The 19,023-nt window shown below is 43.4% G+C and overlaps 1 protein-coding gene across 4 annotated transcripts in view; it reads left to right on the top strand.

Annotated features, from left to right (window-relative positions):
- The window catches only part of TP63 (tumor protein p63), a 93,230-nt gene that overhangs the window by 44,690 nt on the left and 29,517 nt on the right, over positions 1-19,023 (top strand). For all 4 annotated transcript variants that reach the window (XM_065748503.1, XM_065748502.1, XM_065748504.1 and 1 more), the window contains one exon: positions 2,331-2,585. In XM_065748503.1, coding sequence (XP_065604575.1) covers positions 2,331-2,585 — 255 coding nt within the window. The remainder of the gene's footprint in view (positions 1-2,330; positions 2,586-19,023) is intronic.

Genomic DNA, 19,023 nt, shown 5'->3' with positions numbered 1-19,023 from the left:
CATCGTTTGGCTGGTTAGGGAGTGTGTCTGATGCTAATCTCCATGAGAAATAAAACAACTGAGAGGTACTCTTGGTGTTGTTTTTTTTTTTTTTTTTTTTTAGGAGTCTTTAGGTGTTGTTAGGATCAAGGATGTGGGACTAATTTACGTTACGTGGTCCCAAAATCTGCTTTGGTGTTTATTTGTATAATGCAGTAGATGGATAGAGAGGTTGGGTTTTTTTGTGTTTTCTGTTTTTTACTGAATACAGAAATGTTGACCAACGAAAAGAATGTTCCTGGCTCCAGCAAGACCTGAAGTCTGTTAAAATAGGTCTTGGCTGTTGAATTGCCTGCAGGAAGTGAGATGTAACGGTCACCTGGCATTGCTGAAGCTGCAATTTCTTTGAGAAGAAGATCCAGTCTGGGTTGTTGCTTCCTGTGACAGCTACTTTGCATGCCTTGGGCCCAGTTGTGGGCTCACCCATCTAACAGAAGGAGTGGGTCAACCAGTGTCTTCTCTACTGCTGTAGATGGGGAAACTGAGGCAGAGTGTAAATGACTAACCTGAGGCAACACAGTCGCTGCTTCACCCAGGATTAGGGCTCAATATGTAATTGCTTTTATTACTCTGCTGCCTGAAGGCCTCAGTCAAAGCGGAGGCCCATTAAGTGGAGTGCTTTTTACATAGTGAGGAGCAATCCTTGCCCTGCAGACCTTGCAGCCTGAAGTAGGCCATGGGTGGAGGGGGAGGTGATGCGGCTTGTCTAAGGACAGTGTGCTTCTGGCAGGGAAAGGGAGAGATCCAGCCATCCCTCCTTTGCTTGGTCTCTTTGCAGACCATCCCATAATGAGTTCCCTGTGTTATTCCATACCAGATCACTTTCTTCTCAGCACAGCTCATCGTAGCAAGCTGTACCCTCTGTGGTAGGTCCATTCTGCCTTACCAAAGATCCAGGACCACCAGTCTCACCTTGGGCTTTAAAGACCGTGATATAGCAGCCTTGTCCAGTGATACTGAGTAAGGAAGAGTTCTGTGGTAGCTTGATTTCCTTTACCTCCTTCTTTTGGAAGGACAACTGTGAGTGCAGAGTTCTTGGGCATATGGAGTACACTAGGGAAGGGAACTAATCTGTTTCTCCATGACTGAAATAAGTGAAGAAATGGGTTATATGCCTTGTCTGTCGTCCATGGGGAGTTCAACAGATAGCCTGTGTTGTTCCATTTCAGATCATGAGCAGTGATGCAGTACTTAAAGCTGTGTGTGTGAACCAAAATCCTGCTTGTGATACTTTCTTGTCCTTGGGTTTCACGATCTTATAAAGGGAGTTCAAGAAAACTTGCTTCCTACTTGCTTTTTTCTTTTCTTTCAAGGGATTTATCCACTTTTGTCATACTTTGTTTCATCTCTCTTCTCCTTTTTCAGAAAGATCCTGGTTTACTGAATTGTTAGGTTACAGGAGGGCACTGAATGGGTTTGCTCATTCCTGTTGCCTTTTTTTTCCCTCTCAGCCCTTTGAGGTGGGGATCATGGGCAGTCTTTGAGGATATGGCTCCTCTGCTAAGCTCTCTCTGATCTAACCTCTGTATTTCTGTTCTTTGTCCTTCAGCCTTCTTTTTAGTTTTCTTTTGTATCTGGAGGATACTTTTGGCACAAGCAGTGTCTGCTTAAGTGCTACCTGCTGTGCAGCTGCTGATGCTGGTAGGCAGGCAAGGAGATGCTGTGCGCAGGGAGCTTCTCCTTGGTATGGAACCTTCAGTTCCTCTGTGCTGCTGTCTGCTGTCTGTTCATTGGTTGGTTTAAAGGCTGCGTGCCTTTGCTAATGACATAACAGTGCAGTTACCACTTGAGATAGATGTCCTAAATGTCAACATGCATAGTAGGATCTGGTCTATAAGGAGCGGTCTTTGGGTAGAACACAAGGCTGTGAGACAGTGTGGCCCTGTACGTGATACAACTGGTTTCACTGTAACAAAAGTGGTGATTTGTATCAGGTAATCGCAATCCCTCCAAAAAGTCTGGGTCTGGGTGTTGCTGGACTCCCGCAGTCTGCCTCCCTATGATGGCTTGCTGCCATGTGAATCACCCCCTTATTGCTGGGAAAAGACACCGTGCATGCTCTTTTCCACACTGTTGATCTACTGCGTGGCTGCATGAAGCTTTACCTCTTTGTTTTTCAGTCAGTGATGGAAAATGGGGTATCTCCTTTGCAAATATCCTTCATCGAATGACACGCATAGGGTGGTGCTGAGCCTACGGTGTACATCCTCCATCATGATGGCCATGCTTTGTCAAGCTAGTCCTTGCTAACATTGCTTCTGTAACACTTCTGTGTGTTTCTTTGCCTCCAGCCGCAGTACACAAACCTGGGGCTCCTAAACAGCATGGACCAGCAGATTCAGAATGGCTCTTCCTCCACCAGCCCCTACAACACGGAGCATGCGCAGAACAGCGTCACAGCCCCCTCGCCCTACGCCCAGCCCAGCTCCACTTTTGATGCCCTCTCGCCCTCCCCTGCCATCCCTTCCAACACAGACTACCCAGGACCTCACAGCTTCGATGTATCATTTCAACAGTCCAGCACAGCAAAGTCTGCAACGTGGACGGTAAGGATGCAGCACAGCCTTGCTCCTTTGTTAGCTTCAGTCCTTGTGGCATTAGTGACACTACTGATCTGATACATACCCAGGCTTGTGCAAGAACAGTGACCTGTGTCCTCTGAAAGTGCACGACATGTCACACAGAAGGGAGAGATTTATCTTGGCTGCTCTGGGAGGGTGTGGTGGGAATTGAACCCTCAGTAATATTACTAAATCCCAGGTGAATAAAATGCCTTGCAAAAAGACAGTCATTTAAAGACTGTGTGATGAAACAGTGGCTCTCCATTTATGTATAATATAGTGGAGTTAAAACCTGGGGTGGTCATAATGATGGCTTCAGTGTTTCCCTTGGCATTCTTCATGCATGGGTTTGTTATTAGGCCTGATGTTCAGGGCTGTGCCAGCAGGACAGAGGTATAGGATGGGCGTGCTTTGCCCTGATCTATTACTATTATTTCTTCTAAACTTAAATTTTTTCCTCAGCTGTGCATCCTGGTGTGGTTTAGGGATCTATAGAGTAGAGAGATTTAAGATAGCAATATTTTCCACTGCTAGGACGTTCAATATTTGTCTTCCTCTGCTTCAAGCACTCAAAGTCAGTGCAGTGAATAATCCCCTGTGGACATTTCCCTGTGTGGTGAGTGAGGAGAATTAGGTAAATTGAACCTTAGTTCTCTGAATAACACTAGAGTTAGATGCCTAAATCAGGTATTACCAGTAACCCCTGCTGTGCTTGGTTATTAAGTAAACCAGATTTGAATCCTCAGTGGAAAGAACTGATTTTTATTTTTTTCCCTTTAAATGTATGTACTGTTTGTTCTAGCATCAGGTCAGATCTCAGCTTTCAGTGTATTATTAATGTCTTTTCTTCACTCAAAGCTGTTTCGAGTGCTTTCACTTTATGGTGATTTTGTTTAATGATATCAGATTATGAAGAACTTTTTTTTTTTTCCCCCATCTTTAAAACTACACGAACAAAAGCAGTGACTTGCAGTGATTTTTAATTTAAAGTGGGATTTTTTTTTTTTTTTTTTTTACCAAAAACTAAGATTCTAGCTTTTCCATATTTAATCCGTGGAACTCCTTTGATCTCAAATGGAAACACAGACTAGAAATTGCAACTGGCCACTGCTGGTAGGGAAACTGTAACCCATATGCTCCTTATTGGGCAGATAGAAAGAGACATTGTATAATAATAAATCAGTATAAGATTGGATCTTTCATATATAGAAGTTCTTTTTAAGTAATCTTTTGTCTATAACTGGTAATAACTTTGTTTAAAGGAAATGTTTTGTGGATTTAAAATGTTTCGTGTGGTCAGGAGCCGTTTGTTTATTTCCTTATGGATGAATAGGTGGATGTCTAAATAAGGCTGAAATGCATCTTTGCTTTATCTTCACTGGCTGTGATATCTTGTAGTTCATACTTTTCATGTCCAGGTTTCTCCACTGACACTACACTATTTATTTTCATTTCTCTTTTAAGTAAGGAAATTGTCAGATCTACTTTCTATTTCTCAGGGCAAGGAAATGCTGCCCTTGGATTTTTTTTTTTATTTTTTTTTTGCAGGCTGCTGTGGAGAGGGTCCTTTGAGAGAGATATGAGAAGACGTTCTCTTTTGATAAATATAGTACAAAGAATTATCTAATGCAGCTGCAGGGAACAGGAGTGTTTGATGCTATCCTTTCAACTACAAAAAGTGGTCTTTTGAAATGAGTTTTGAACGTATGTATTAGGCTGTACTGGTAGAGCTGAAGACAAGTGAGCTACTTGCAAGCATGAAGTTGAGCAAGCATTTGCAGTGTTTCACTGTAGTGACAGCAGCTCTCGGGGGGCAGAGTGAAGCTGAGATTTTATGTGGATCTGAGTAGTAATCAGATCAGATTGCATACTGGTTTTTTTTTTTGCTTTTTTGTTGTTGGTTTTTTTTTTTAAGTGCTGCTTTGAGGGCAGGCACATTTAGCCTCTTTTAAAGTTTTCTTTGTCCATGATGTGGACCGTGCTACAGACAGGTGATGTGTTGCCTGTAGCTGTCTATTGCACAGGAACAAGTCTGTGTGTTTTAGTCAAGAAGCAGACTCCTAAACAGTTCTGTTTGTGGAGGAGCATCCTGGTGTCCCTGTGCTGAGTCTGGATCTGCTTGTGCAGGAGCTGTGTGTGTGTGCAGTGGCTTATGACAGTATTGTGGTGGCTGCTGGGGACCTTCAATCAATGTTTCACACTCGAGCATCTTTCCATCTTCAGAGCTCTGCCCTTCTGCTAATTAATCCACCAACTCATTTCACATGGGCTGTTGAGCAGCTGGTAATGTGTTCGACAGATTTATCAGCAGGGTGGGTGTGGAGGGACGTGGAGGCTCTCTCCTGCTGCTGTCCTGAGAAATGTGGAAACGTGTGAGATGTTGATGAAAGAAGGATTGCCCCATCCTCACAGCAGGAGCAAGTTCTCTGAGCTGCTCGCTAACCCCCCCCACAGTGTGACTTCATGTGCTTTGATTAATGCCTGTCGTCATCTTTTTTTTTTTTTAATGATGGATTAGGAACCTACCCAACTGGAAGAGTTTCTTCCACAGCAGTGACCTATTAAACATTTAATTACTAGATGGCCCCACCCTTATTAAGAGTCCAAAACTTGAAAGCCTTGTTTCTTAGGGTTTTTTCCTCTTGTTTCCCCACTCTGGGAGTGGGTGAGTGAGGCTGACCCACCTTACCCTGCTGGGAGGGCTTGGTGGGGGCTGGCGATAGATTCTGTGTCCTGGCTGACAGCATGCTTTTGTGTGTCTCATCTGAGTTTGTTCGGATCTAAGTCATGTTAGATTAGGTCAAGGGAGAGCAAAGACTTTGGGCCTGAAGAGTTATTTCCCCTGAAAAAGCAAAAACTGCTTTGGGGGGATTAGAGATCTATGAAGATGCTTCAGGTTTCTTGGTGCTTAGCTTTTGAGGGAATAATCTGTAATCAGATGTAGATACCTAAGGAACTTCTGAAGTGGGGGGGGAGGAGGGGAGGGAAAAAGGAGCTAGCTGAGTATGTAAAAGCTAGGTCTCTGCAAACAGCCCCAAATTCTACTCGTACCCCTCCAAACCCATTTTGTAATATAGTGGTATTTTCTTTAGGACAAGTTTATTTTCACAGGGCAGGGGACACCCTGTGCTGAATCAGCACTGTTTGAGTAGGAAAAGCCGGGGAAGAGATGAATGTAATGCTGGGAGGGCTGCTTCTCTGCTCAGCTTTGTGACTGGCTCCTAACTCAAGGGAAGAAATAACTGGCCAAAAAACTGGAGAAAAACAGAAAACCAGTTGCTGCTAGGTGAGAGTTATTTCATATGCATGAGCAGTTTGCTTTGAAAATATCACAGATTTTCTCTCTGAAGTCTTTCATGACCTTAAGTAGGAATTCCAGTAAAACATGCTGTCTAATCAGGTTAGCTGTTCATCTGTATGCAATGTTGAACTAATTAATGATGACAAATTGAGATTGGATTGCAGAGGACTTTATAAGCATCCTTGATTATTTTTTTTAATTAATGACCTGAGAACGCAAGAATATAAGCAAGTTAATCAGTCTTTTCAGAAGGAAAATCTTTAATGATTGCAGCAGTCTTTGAGTTTTATAAAGGAAAGCCTTAGTAGTCTAAACTGAACTCCAAGTTTCTCATATGCATACAGGGGTTGGGGAGCTCATGCTGCAGTAAAAGCTTGCTGAAGGATAGAGGATCAAGCAGTTATCACTTGGTTGTGCTGAGACAGAAAGTTGTTAAGTCTGAGAGAGAAGCCCTATGAATTTGGTGAAATTAGGTGAAGCTTATCCAGAACTGTGCGTCATTTATTGTGGGATACTTCCTCTGTGAGAATTCTCATATACCTGGGCTTATAAGATCTCCTCCCATTTCTGCAGCAGAAGCAAACAAGACATTTCAAAAGCATGCCACCTCAGACTTTTTTTTTTCTTTCTGGAAGTAACTTTGTGTGCAGATCTTCCCACCCACTCCAAGTGCAAGTAAATAAATAACTGCACTGGCTTTTCCCACTAAAAAAAGATTTGGCAATCACCTGTTGCTAGTGCAGAGCTTGCTGCATGACTTCTTGCCTGGAGAAGAACATGGTTGCAGTAGGGAAGATTAAAAAATAAAAATTAAAAAAAAAAATAATTATGTCAAGGTTAGTAAATGTTAACATTGCTGCCAAATTCAGGCTATCAAGAAACAAATCAGATCCTCCTATCCCATAAGCAAGATACCACCTTATAAGTCATGAGACTTTATTAAAGACAAACAGGTTCTTCGGATGTTCTCCCAGGTTTTTGAGCCTTTAGGGTGCATCTGTTAAATCTTTTAAAGCTTTTCTGGGTAGTCACGAGGGTTAAGGAAAAAGAAGGCAGAAGTAGCTTGAAGATTTTACATGAAAAACAAAATTTGCACTTTTTTGATTTTGATGAAGGAAAGACAGCCCTGCAAGACTTGCATAATTGGAGTGTTGGCAATACTTGAACGCAGCAGTTTTTTCTCATGCCCTGCAGTAGGTTGGAGCTAAGCAGGTTCGATCCTTGCAGAGCTTTGTTTTGAAATACAGAGCTCCACAAAGTTGCAGTGTGTGTTCCCGTCAGGCACACTGGTTTTCCTGTGCTCCGTAAACTTGACTGTACCTAAAGCTCTAGGACAGAGTTCTGATTTCAGACTGTTAGACTTGACAACCTGTACAACATACAAGAAAGCAAGTAAATGGATTGTGCTGTTGGGGTTAGTAGATTTGGAAGGATTATACTCTTAAGATAAAAGGAATGTGCTTAAATTAGTCCCTGCTAGGAGTAACAGGTTTTTGTGGTTGAAAGTACAGATTCCTTGGCTGGTCTATCTCAGTCTTCTTATTTCAATTTGATTAATTCAACTTTTGCTCAAAAAAATATTTTGTCCAGAATCGCCCAGTGTAAAATGGGGATCTTATTTTCCCCTGTGTAAAATGAGTTGGAGGACGATGGTCTGTGAGGACAGCTTAACAGTGAGATGGCAATTTGGTGTGTGCATTGCCTTGTCTCCAACTGCCTGTTCACTTACATAAGCTGTTCAAATAGTGTGATTGGAGCAAGGCTTTGGCTGTTAATCATTTTTTTGCATCATATGTGACAACTTTTTAAGCACTGGTGAGTCTCTTTGAAGATCTTGCACGTGGGGTTATGCTAGGTGTTAATGTGAAGGTTTAACTTCATTAAATGTGAAGGTTTAACTTCATTACTCCTCAGTGACATGCTGCTTGCACCAGCCTAGTTATCTTCTGGGCAGTGCAGTTTGAGCTTTCCTGAATTTTACCCTCCTTAAAGCTGTTAGGAGGAGGGCAATGGAAGCAGTCTTCCTCTGGGATTTTGAATTTCTCTCTACTTTGGAGGCACCTGGTCAGCAATGCTGTGGGCTTTGGCTGTTAGTGCAGAGCTAAGGGAAGGGTCCCTGTAAATGTAAGCATAGAAAGTCTGCAGATGTCTCCAAGCACTGAAGTTGGTCCCATTCTGGACACTTTGCTAATCCTGTCATGGCTTCAAATGTAGGTTTTCTCTTCAGCCCAACTGATTGCTGATGCACAAACTGGGAGAGCTGACGCAATGGTGTGAGCTCAGGGCTTGGCTCTGCATGGATCTCAGCAAAGCAGGAGCATTGCCTTATTTGGGCACTTGTCTGGGTGAGAAGTGGTGGGAACTGACTCTTTGCAGCTTTACCTGTGTGAAGATGCAGCTCCTAGTGCGTGTGTCCCTTGTCTACTCGGAGCAGGCCGGGAGAGGGATGGGCTTTGGTTGCTGTGACAGCTCTCATGGATGGAGAGGTCATGATTGTGCCTTCCTGTTTGAATGACTTAAAGTGTTTCCCTCTGTGTGGTACCACAGGGCCTGGTGTTACGGCTGTTGATGCATGTGAAACTTGTCCTGGGTCATCTGCCTGGAAGGAGGACAGCAGCTTGCTGTCTGTGCAGGAGGTGCCGTTCTCACGGCAGGGACGTGATTCAAGCGAGCAGAGCTGGGAAGAACCAGTTCCTCTGTGAGAACCAGCCCAGGAGGGGCCTGCTGGATTCCCTTCTGCTTTTTTGTTGTTGTTTTTTTCTTTTTTGTTTGAGTAAAAGGAGATCCGAGTTAGGTTCCTATTAAAATGTAATTGTGCTTTTTTTCCCCTCTAAGCTCATTGTCATGTATATTCTGCTTTTTATTACCAGTTATCTTTGACTCCTTATGAGCAACTCCACAGCTCCTTGTAATAATTTCTAGAAAATATCTTGTTGTGAGCTGTCTCTGCTTTTCTTTGCCTCTCTCTCTTTTTGCACCCTTCATCATTTTGTAAATTTGTAGTTTACCTCTCTGAGCTGCAGCTGTTCCAGTGCTAAGTTCTGGTAGATGTTCTTCATTAGCCAAGCATCTCTCCTGATGTCAAACTGCCCTCATTATGGTGCTTGAGGGCTTGAGTCTGCTGACTTCAGGAGCTTGAATGGGGCTCTTCGCATCCCTGTGCAGCTGCTGGGAGTACAGGAGTGTCACCTCTGTAGATATTTGGACATCAAGGCATCAAAATTGGTAGTGTAAATGTCCTTTTTCAGCTAGGATTTAGTTTCCTGCTTGGTGTGTTTGTGCTTTCACTCTCCTGATAAAACAAGACACCAAACAGAGCTCGCTGCAGATCCCCCAGGATCTGCAATTGCATAACGCTGAGGTGTTAGGAACAGACACAGTGGGATGGAAGAAGTAATTGTGGGCTTCTCTTGGTGCCCCTGCTCTGCTGCTTTGCTCAAATGATTCCTAGCTGTACTGGCATCAGATTTTTTTAATTATTATTTTCCTCTTTTTTCTCAGAAAGTTGGCAAAACTGTCTTGGGCTTCAGTCATTTCTGAAGAGAAAATGCAGAGGAAGAGAATTAAGTGCAAGAAACTCGTTGGGTTCTTAATGAGAACTTTTTCCGTCTGCGTGGAGAGGAAAAGCGTTAATTAAACATAATTTTCATCAATGTAGCTTGCACAAAAAAAGCCCCACCTACTTTCATGAGAAAGGAATAAAGAGGATCATAATCCTGGATTAGGTATCTTTTACTACACGTATATGAGAACAACACCATGAGAAAAGGGGGAAAATATGTATACACACACACACCAAACATACCGATGTGCCTCCAGCAGCATTACCAGGGGAATTAACTTTACAAGAAACAGCCACAGCCTGGAAAGAAGCCATTTTTCAAATAAAAGCTGAATGAGACTTGCGGTTTCTGAGAAGTATGAGAAGGAAGGGTTAAAAAAACATTTAGAGATAAGAATAGTTGACGTTGGGAGATGAGCAACATCTTGAAGTAGGGGAGGGTCACTATTTAAATCACTTTTTTTCGTGTGCTTAGTTAAAAATTGGCTTCTGCTAAGAACAGCATGTAGGATTAATGTAGTACTTTAAATCTTCAAAGTGCTGCACAAACATTACTTCCCTAATCAGCAAACACCTTTTCTTGGTAGGAAAATCAAGTGTGTAGTTGCCATTTTAAAGGAGGGAAACCAAGGTGCCAGAAGTGCCAGTGCTTCCAAACTAGCACTCCTTTTGGAGTGGTGTGGGATTTTTTTGTGTCATTGGATTATTGGGGTGGTGTTCTTGGAACGGTGTTTCTGGATGCTTCAGGGTTGTTTGTACTGTTTAGCACAGGGACTGCCTCTAGGCTAGCTCCTAAAAGCTGCTGAGCTCTCTGGGATTTTATAAGCACGAAGCATGCAGACTGCAAAGCATTCTGCATGGCTCAGATGTGGCATCCCAAGAGCTGCCTCTTTCCCTTCCTGCAGGTCATAGCCTGCAGGGAAGCAGTATGCTCTGGAGCATGGAGAATTTCTGAAAAAGTTGCCTTAAATGAACACGGCGTAGAAGATATTTCAGTTAAACTACCCCTAAAAAAAATGTTGGGCAAAAACAGTGAGTGACATTAAGTTACTTTTGGTAAGGGTTTTCTGATATAAGAGGTATTGCTTGCCTTGCAGACAAAGACCAGCCTTGGAGGCGATCATTCCTTTCCTCAGATCAGCTGAAGTACTGCAGTTAGATAGATCTAATATCCCTGACAACTTGATACAGAACAAGCAACAGTTGGTGGTGTGCTGAGGCAAGCGTGATGGTTTTTGTGTTGCATTGGTGGTGCTCTGTATACTGAGGATTTAGCTTCAGTGCTTGGCAGACTACATGCTATGAAGAAACGTCCTACTTTGTGTTGTTTTTAAGTGTCCTGAGTAGGGATGACTTCTGTATAGAAAGAGCATGAACTTTATTATGCAATGGAAATCTGTTCATGTGCAGGTGTGTCAGATTTGTTATGGTAAACAGAGTAGAATAGCTACTCAAGTAAGAGCTTAGATCATCTGACAAATAGACCAGGGTGGAGAAATTGCATCTTTGTGTTATACAAAATTTGCATTTCCAGTTGTTACAGATAACACTAAAACACTGGAGCAAAACTTGATGCATTCACAGAAGGAAGCTGCTACTTCTCCATCATCTTATCGGATGTATTCTATGGCAGTTATTTGCTCCTTAAAAGAGAGCAAGGTACTTGCTCATCTGAGGAGGATGAGTGCTTCATGTTCTGCTGATACGCACCAGCATCGGTTGCTGGAATAAAGAAAATGGGGTCTATTTTCTGGCTTTTTCTGCTTTAGCAGTAATGATCATGCTGCCCTGCAAGCCTGGAGGAGAGGGAATCTCCCTCCTCTAGAAGAGCAGAGGGCAGGATCCCTGCATGGATCCTTCTGGAGCCTGAGGCTCACTGTGCTTCCCTCCTGGGGAGAGAAGCTGCATCACTCCAAGCTGCTCAGGTAGAGAGCAGTACAGATGAGCTATGGATTTGACCCTGAGCCCAGCCTCTGTGCTGCTTCTGCTGTGATTTAGATTTAATCTGGCTAATGTTGTGCAAGGCATTCCCTCTGCCTCCATTTCTTTCCCTGTGTTTTTACATGCCCACCCTCAAAGTCAGGACTGTGTCACCATGTTACTCTGTTGTAAAGCACTTAGATCCCCAGTGTGAAACACTTGGGGGAATGGCTGGGAGCTGCTGCTTGCTGTGCAGCCTATTTCACTAGACTTAATCAAAACAAGAGGCCTGAAAGCTTACTTGTAAAAAGATTTGTATTGCAAACCTAAGTATATCTTCAGGCTAAAGCTCAAGAACTACCCAAGTCTTGGCTGGGTTAATTGATTCCCCTCGAGAGCTCGCTGTTTACCAGCATGAGGTCCATCAGGTATGAGGTGTGCTGATGCAGAGGCCATGTGGAGGCTGTGGCACAAAGGAAAGCCTCTTCCTGTTCATGTATCTGGAGTGTGACCATGTGTGAGCTGTGCTGTGTTAGCTGTAATGCTGAGCTGGGCTGAACACACCCTACTGCTGTCAGGGCTCATCAGCTCACCCGTGGGAGCTGCAGCTGGGAGCTTCTGCCAGGGAGCTGCCCTGCTCTTGGTCTCCTTGGGAAGGGAATGGAGCTGAGCACACATTTGCCATCAAATGTGCTCCCCCAGCCTCTCTTGAGGCAAAGGGATAGGAGCAAGGCCTCTTGGGCTTGATGTCCAGCAGCATGCCCATTCTGGTTGTGTTTTGAGCACCAGCATCCCCATGGGTGGCAGAGAAAGTGTTCCCATGAGATCTTTTGTCAGGTGGCTGAGCACTAAATGACATCTGTTCATTAATCAGTGAGATGGTGACTGGTTTTTTGATGAGTTTTTTCCTGTCCCTTCTGCTGCACGCTGCTCGTGTTATTCATTCTTAGTCATTTTCTTGACCAGTCCTTGGTGAGCAAAGGAGACTCCAACAAAAATCACTGCAATTCTACATCTCTCTTACTAAAGCCACTTACAGTGCTGACGCTCACAAAAAAAAAAAGTGGCAGCCCCTAGGAAAAGCTTTAGAAGAGCAATAATTAGGTCTGTAAAGATTAAAGGTTCTCTAAATAGAGTACACGGGCTGACTACTTTAAAATACCTTTCCTATAAATAATTAATAATTTTAATTAAAAATTTAATCTTTATTTGTTATCCTCTTAATACTCTGACTTCTCCCATCAGTCACTTTTGCTGTTTTCCTTTGTTGTGCCCCTCTGAAGGGACTACAGGGGTGGGGTTCTGTTTCTGGGCAATGCTCAGATGAACTGGTGCTGCTGATGTGCATGGCAGCACTGTTAGGAGGAGCAGCTCCGTGGATGAGCTGGTCCTAGGCTGCATTTGCAGGGACACGTGCTGGAAGAAAATCATTTTCCATGCTGCATGTCTAACGTTGTGAGTACAAAACGCTCCGATGCTGTTAGTCACACCACTGATCTCAATCTGCTTAATGGGGCTGTTTTGTTTTTAATACACTGCTATTCTTACATGTGTTTTGAAACGTGTTTTAGAGATGCTTCCTAAATGTAGAACTTACAGGATTGTCTTCTTGAGTGGGGTTGCTTGGGAGTATTTTAAGTGTCGATGAAGCACATCGCCAAGATTACTGCTGCTTAGTGACTGGGAATGACTAACTTGTGATTGCTTCTCTCTCTACCCCACAGGTTGGAGTTGCTACCAGTTGCCCACTTGGCTCTGAAGCCCAAACTGCTGTGGTGCAACTTACCCTGCACCCCTGAATCACACCATGTCTGTGATGTGACTCCAGCATGACCTGCTTGCTATGGGGAAGCCAGCACTTCCCAGTGCCTAGGGGGGAAGTAGGGTTCAGCATGCAGGCTTCTGGGGAGTGGGGCTCTCTGGCCAGCCTGGCATGGATCACCAAGGGTGTAGCAGTTCACTTTTTGCTGTTTTATTTTTCCCACTAGCCATACCAATCTGATTACACCTTCGAGGGATCATCCACCCCTGAAGCTTAATTAAGGAGCTCTTGTCTGACTCGTCACTGACTCACCTGCCACTGCGTGAGCTCATGTCTGACTTGTCCTAGGAAGATAGTGAAATATGTCAGGCTTCTCTGAAATATAGCAGGTTTTTGTTTTATTGCATCCCTGACACTGCTGTTGGCTGCTGCATAGGTGAACAGAAAGATGTCTGCCCTGACTTAGTCACATTTATCTAAACTCAGTCACTCGTCTCTTTATGCCTTGAAAAACTAGCTGTGGTTTTGCTTGCACAGCTGTAGGTATGTTAGAGTTAATAAAAAAAATAAAATTAAATAACCTTTGAGTTTTGGCTTCGGGCGAAGTAGGTGAAATGATGTGTTTTGGAGATGAATGCTCTTGCAGAAGGCAAGATGTAGCTTGCAGGAGAACATCTGCAACCAATCCATTCTGTATGAGATGGGGCCAAGACTTGTTTGTATCTCAGTACCTGTTCAAACATGTTATAGCACAGCAAAAAGAGGTTTTGAATGCATTGAGGAAGGGTGGGTAAGAAGGGAAAGAGACATCAAGCTGAATGTTTGCTTAATCGCTTTGATTTCTTCATTAAACTTTTAAGCACTTTAATAATTTGATTAGCTGCTTTCAGAGCACTGTAAAACTTTTTTTTTAATAAATAAAATAAAGAATAAAGAATCCTGCTCATCTTGGTACTGCAAAATGAGCTTGATTTCTGGCCTGAAGCAAATCTGGTAACTGTTGACAGCTTCTGTGCACTCACTGCAAGGGCTCTCAGCAGAAGGCTGTTTGGTAATACGTTGATCAAAGAGCGTGGAGATCCAGTTACCAAGCAGGCTTCCCTGACAGCAGAACGCAGCTTCCCGGTCAGATGGTCTTTGCCAGCTATTCCTGTCCTCTGTGTTCTGTAAGAATTGAATGTAGAATGAGCTGTTAGCAGCCGCTCTGAGCAGAGTGTTTGCCTTTCTTTAATTGTGCACTCGAAATGCCTCATTTTAAGGCCTGTGGCTGTGCAGAATGTTTATATGACTTGGGAGCAGAAGAAATGGTGAAGCAGGTAGGAGAGGTTATCCTGTTCTGCTTAGCAGTGAGCTCTGCATTACTTCTTTCCTTGTCGTGCCACTGAGATGCGCACACAGCCATAGTCTAGCTGAGGCATATAAATAATGTGAGTTTTGGATGTGTAGACTGTGTATGACCATGGGATCTGCTGTCAGCAGGGTGCAGCAGCTTGCTCAGATCTTTCTTCTGGTCATGCAGGCTAGCTTTCCAGCTAGGGATCTGGGTTGACTCATTTGGACTGAATAAGGTGCAGAATGTGAATGCAGTGCTTCTAAAAAGCTGCTAAAGGATAAATGCTCTATTATGTATGGTATGGTTTGTAGTACTAGCTGGGCAGTATTTTCATTTTTGTTCTCCCTTGCCTCATGCTAAATCCTGCTGTGAGTACTTGGTTAGCACAAGACCAGGGCTTGCTTAATGCTCTTCAAGGACCCAGAGCACAAGCAAATTAGGGAACTGCAAGATGTAGAATGGCCTGTCCTCTGCCTTTGATGTAGGCAGGGCTTTTCTGCTGCGCTCATGAGAGCACAGATATGCTTACCTCTGTGTTTCCATGCGTTGGTCAAGTTCCCTGGTGTTCTTCCCCTGTATTCCTTGGCTGGCTACCAGCAAAGCCTCCTGTGGCTTGGCTACAATCAGCAGGTGGACACCTATGCTGGAGCAAGCCTTCGGCTTCATCTGTGCTGCGTGGATGGGCAAGGCTGTGTCTAGGAAAAGAAATGTCTGTGTAGTGCTGCAGCAACAGGCAGTATGATAGCATTGGCATGCTGCAGTTTGAGCATGCCAGTGTGGGGGCTGTGCAGTGACAGCTTTGCAGTGTGTGATGCCCTTTCTCCAACATGTCATGTGCTGGATTAGCTTGTGTTGAGCCAGCAGTCCCTGCAGCTGCGCTATGGGTGTGCCTTCTTTGCAAGCCTCAAGCAAGTGCTGGTTGGTTTTTGCCTTGCCCTGCAGGGAGCATCGTGACCTCAGGAGGCCCCAGGGCTGTGTTCAGGTGCATGCTGTACCTCATTCCCCATGTCATTCAAGGCTTTCAATAAGAAGACTTTAGGTGGCCCTCTTGCCCTTCAGAATGGGCAGAGCTGTTAGCTATTGCTGAACTGAAGGATCTGTATGATGTATAATATAAGCTGCCTGAGTGAATCTCTTTCTTGATGTGCTGATGATTCATGCACTCTTCATTTTCTGCTGCTGGAGTTGTGTTACCCTGGCAGACTTAAGCAATAGCAATAGCAGAGCTCATCTCCAAAGAAGTCTTCTTTTGGAGACAGCCTCCAGAACAGTTGGCTATTCAGGAATTGCTTTGCTTCCTTTGGACATCTTATCCCAAAATCATCAAGGCAAGTGGCTAAAGTACACAGCAGGAATGATGCTGTCTTGCACGTATGTTGTCTTAACTCTGTTTTCATCCTGTTCCTGTGTAAGCAATGCCCATTCCTCAGGTTCCTCCAGCCATCTCTGTACTGAAAAATCTCTGCTCACTCTCACTGAATTGCACAATCTAATTATACCTCCCAGCCCATTAGAGCAATGTGAAAATAGATCCACCTTCTTTTGCAAAGGAGTCTTCAAGAAATGTGTTCTTTAGAGATGTAGCATACAGAACATACGTCAGCCTGTGTGAGAATGGAGTGGGGGCTTGCTTAGTTTTTCCCCTTGGCTACGTGAGCAGCTAAAACCTGTTACCTGTAGGAGTTGGAAGCTCTATGCAGAAAATTAGCTTAAGTTGGTGAAAGAGTTGAGATAGCATTTTTGTTAGCTAATTAAAGGATTAAAGGTGCAGAGATTTCAAGTGAACTGTCAGTGTGCTGCAGAAGAGAGCCTTTGATGGTTGAATCCGATTTGAGATTAAACAAATTGCATTTAAATAAGGAGTCTGTAGCAACAGTTGCAGGTCTATCTGGGCTTCTATCATTTGCTGTCCTCTGGGGTCAGGTAGCTGTTGTGCTGTCACTGGAGCTTCTCCTTCCTCGTCAGCCTGCTCCTTCCCAAGTATTTCCTTCTGGATTAGTTTTATCTGTTGCATCCTAATTTTGTATCTCACTCAGTGCCTTGAGCAGCCAAGTTTTGTACACTATCTGAAATAGTGATGCTACGATGGGCATAACAGCATCAGTAGCATAGTTGCATCCATGTGCTGTGTTTTGCCATCTGTGGTTCTATTTTGAGTTCTTTCTTGCATCTTTGGTGCTTTGTCTGCAACTGTAGATCTAAATACTTGTTTCTCCATGGATTCTTCAGTTTTTGGATGGAAAGTGTCTTCTGGGTTACTCTGGTAGTTTAATGGTGTCTTCTGTGTGACAGTGGATGGTAAAATTCTGGAATGTTAGCTGTTGTCGGCCTTGTACTTTATAGAATTTGCAGTGTGGCCAGGTCAAGAGATTGACTGTATACCTATTTCAGAGGTATACAGGGTTGCAAGGGTTTTACTTCATCTGTAAAGCACTGTGCAGAACAACAGTGTGTTCCGTCCATAAAGCTTTGCACCTTTCTCTTACAGCTCATACATGATGCATAAGGAAAACAGGAGTGCCAGACAGTGTGAGCCAATAACTTGTTCTGATGTTGAAACTCTGTCTTGTTTTGCTTCATTTTCTTCTATTTCTTTTTAAAGAGGGAAGGAGTTTGTCTCTAGTTGCCTTCAGCCCATTTAAGACTGTGAAGTTGCTAGGTTTATTGGACATCAAGAGTGGGGGAGATAGAGGAGATCCCAAAATTTCCACTAGGGAAAAATCTGCTGCTGTTAAAAAAAATAATAATTTTAAAATATATGGCATCGCTTACTAATTGGGTGCGGTTGGTTGGGAAATCTGACTTTAAAATGATGGTTCCCAGGGAACTATTCTTGTTCTCATTGTAATCTAGTAACAGGGATGCTTTTTCTTTGGGAAACCAGTGTCTCCTTAAATGAGAGGTCTTCTCACAAAATATCTGTAGCTTGGGGTCTTCAGAACTTGCTGCTTTTTAATGGAGCAGTGCAGGGTTAGTGGGGACAAAGATGTCTGTTTTTTGTTGGTGTTTTTTTTTTTTTTTTTTTTGAAAAGACACCTTCAAGACTTAGTCATGAGGATTTGCATCTAAATCAGCACTTTACTCCTGTTATGTTTCCAGTTAGGTTGTGTGGCTGGCATGATAATCTTTCAGTTTTTAATTGAGATCAATTGCTCAGGTATTAATTGCTGTAACCTGTTTCCAGTAATTTATAGATATGAAATGAACATGGAGTGTTTAGAAGATTATTCCTGCTGAGTTTATCAATAGGTTTGCCGTTACAGTGCATCCAGATCCATGCAGCTTTATGCAGTTGTGCATTCTTGCTGAAATTATAAAGAAACCAAAGAATCAATGAGTATATATTTAGTCTGTGCTGTGTCCAAGCTTTCCTGTGTGAACTGTTACTGCAAGTCTTCCTTTGGTTTGTGTGTGAAGTGGGATGTGATTTTTTTTTTTTTCCCCCTCTTTTGGGGTAGGAGATGTGAAACAGAAGGTTTTGATTTTTAGAAGAGATCCAGGACAGGCAGCTGATAGCACTGGAAGCCTTTTTTTCTCTGTGCATGTTGCTCTGCAGAGTGGCCATCTTCTCTTAGCTGCTGCAGTTGCATAGCTTTGGGGTTACTGGCAAGAGAAAGCTGGAGGAATACCCCAAGCATGGGATGGGCTTGTTGATCTTCCTAGCAGAGAAGATGCCACAGCACTGACCTCACCAGCTGCCTGAGGCTGAGGCACAGTGTTCTGGAGCTGGGGATGTTTTGGTGGCCTCACAGCTGCAGCAGTAACGCAGTGTTCCTCAATGTGGTCTTGACAAAGCATTTCCCGTGGTACGCAGGAAAATCCAGGTCTCTGTTAGTAAGATTCTTGAGAGAGTGCATAACCTCTAGCACGTGAATGTTCCCTGTGAAATCTGTAGGGTTCTGTTGGAGTCAGCAAGACTGCTCCCATCCTTAAAGGTAGGCATCTGCTTAAACACCTTGCTGAATCATGCCTTGACTTTGAAAGCAGGCTCGGGAGAAACCACATCAGTTGACTTGAGGACTATGCTTAGCTGGGTCATTGAGGATGGAAGGAGAGGCATGGGAGAGAGGATGATCTGGATAAAATGCAGTTCCTAGGATCTTGAAAACGATGGTTAATAGTTAGTGACTGTATTCTTGTAATTTATTTTTTTTTGCTGTTCATCCCCAAAACTTAACTGAATGAATAAGACATAAAGCTGTGACTTAGTCACTGTTCATCCTGAGTGTGGTGGAGCTGTTGTAGTGTTTTATTGATCTAACTTAAATTTGAGACAGTTACTGCATAAATCTAACTTGCTATGTTAGATTTTTTTTTCTTTTTTAATCCTCATGGTTTTTTTTTTTCTGCAACTCAGACCCAGAATATGGCCTCATAAGGTTGGCAAATCCTGAAAACAGAAGGATGCTTGTAGAAATGATTTGGTTCCATTTGGATTTCTTGTCCTTTAGGAAAAGAAGAGGATCTTCTTGAACAGTCTTCACACAAAGAAAGAAAACTTAGGCCTGCTTGTTTTCTGTGTGCTGGTTTGTTGCATCGCTCACC

This window comes from Cyrtonyx montezumae, unplaced genomic scaffold (assembly GCF_038088225.1).
Source record: "Cyrtonyx montezumae isolate F1298 unplaced genomic scaffold, pur_monq_1.0 scaffold_5, whole genome shotgun sequence".
In the NCBI taxonomy this organism is placed as follows: domain Eukaryota; kingdom Metazoa; phylum Chordata; class Aves; order Galliformes; family Odontophoridae; genus Cyrtonyx; species Cyrtonyx montezumae.
The sequence above is the reverse complement of the archived record's forward strand: the minus strand, read 5'-3'. Positions and strand labels throughout refer to the sequence as shown.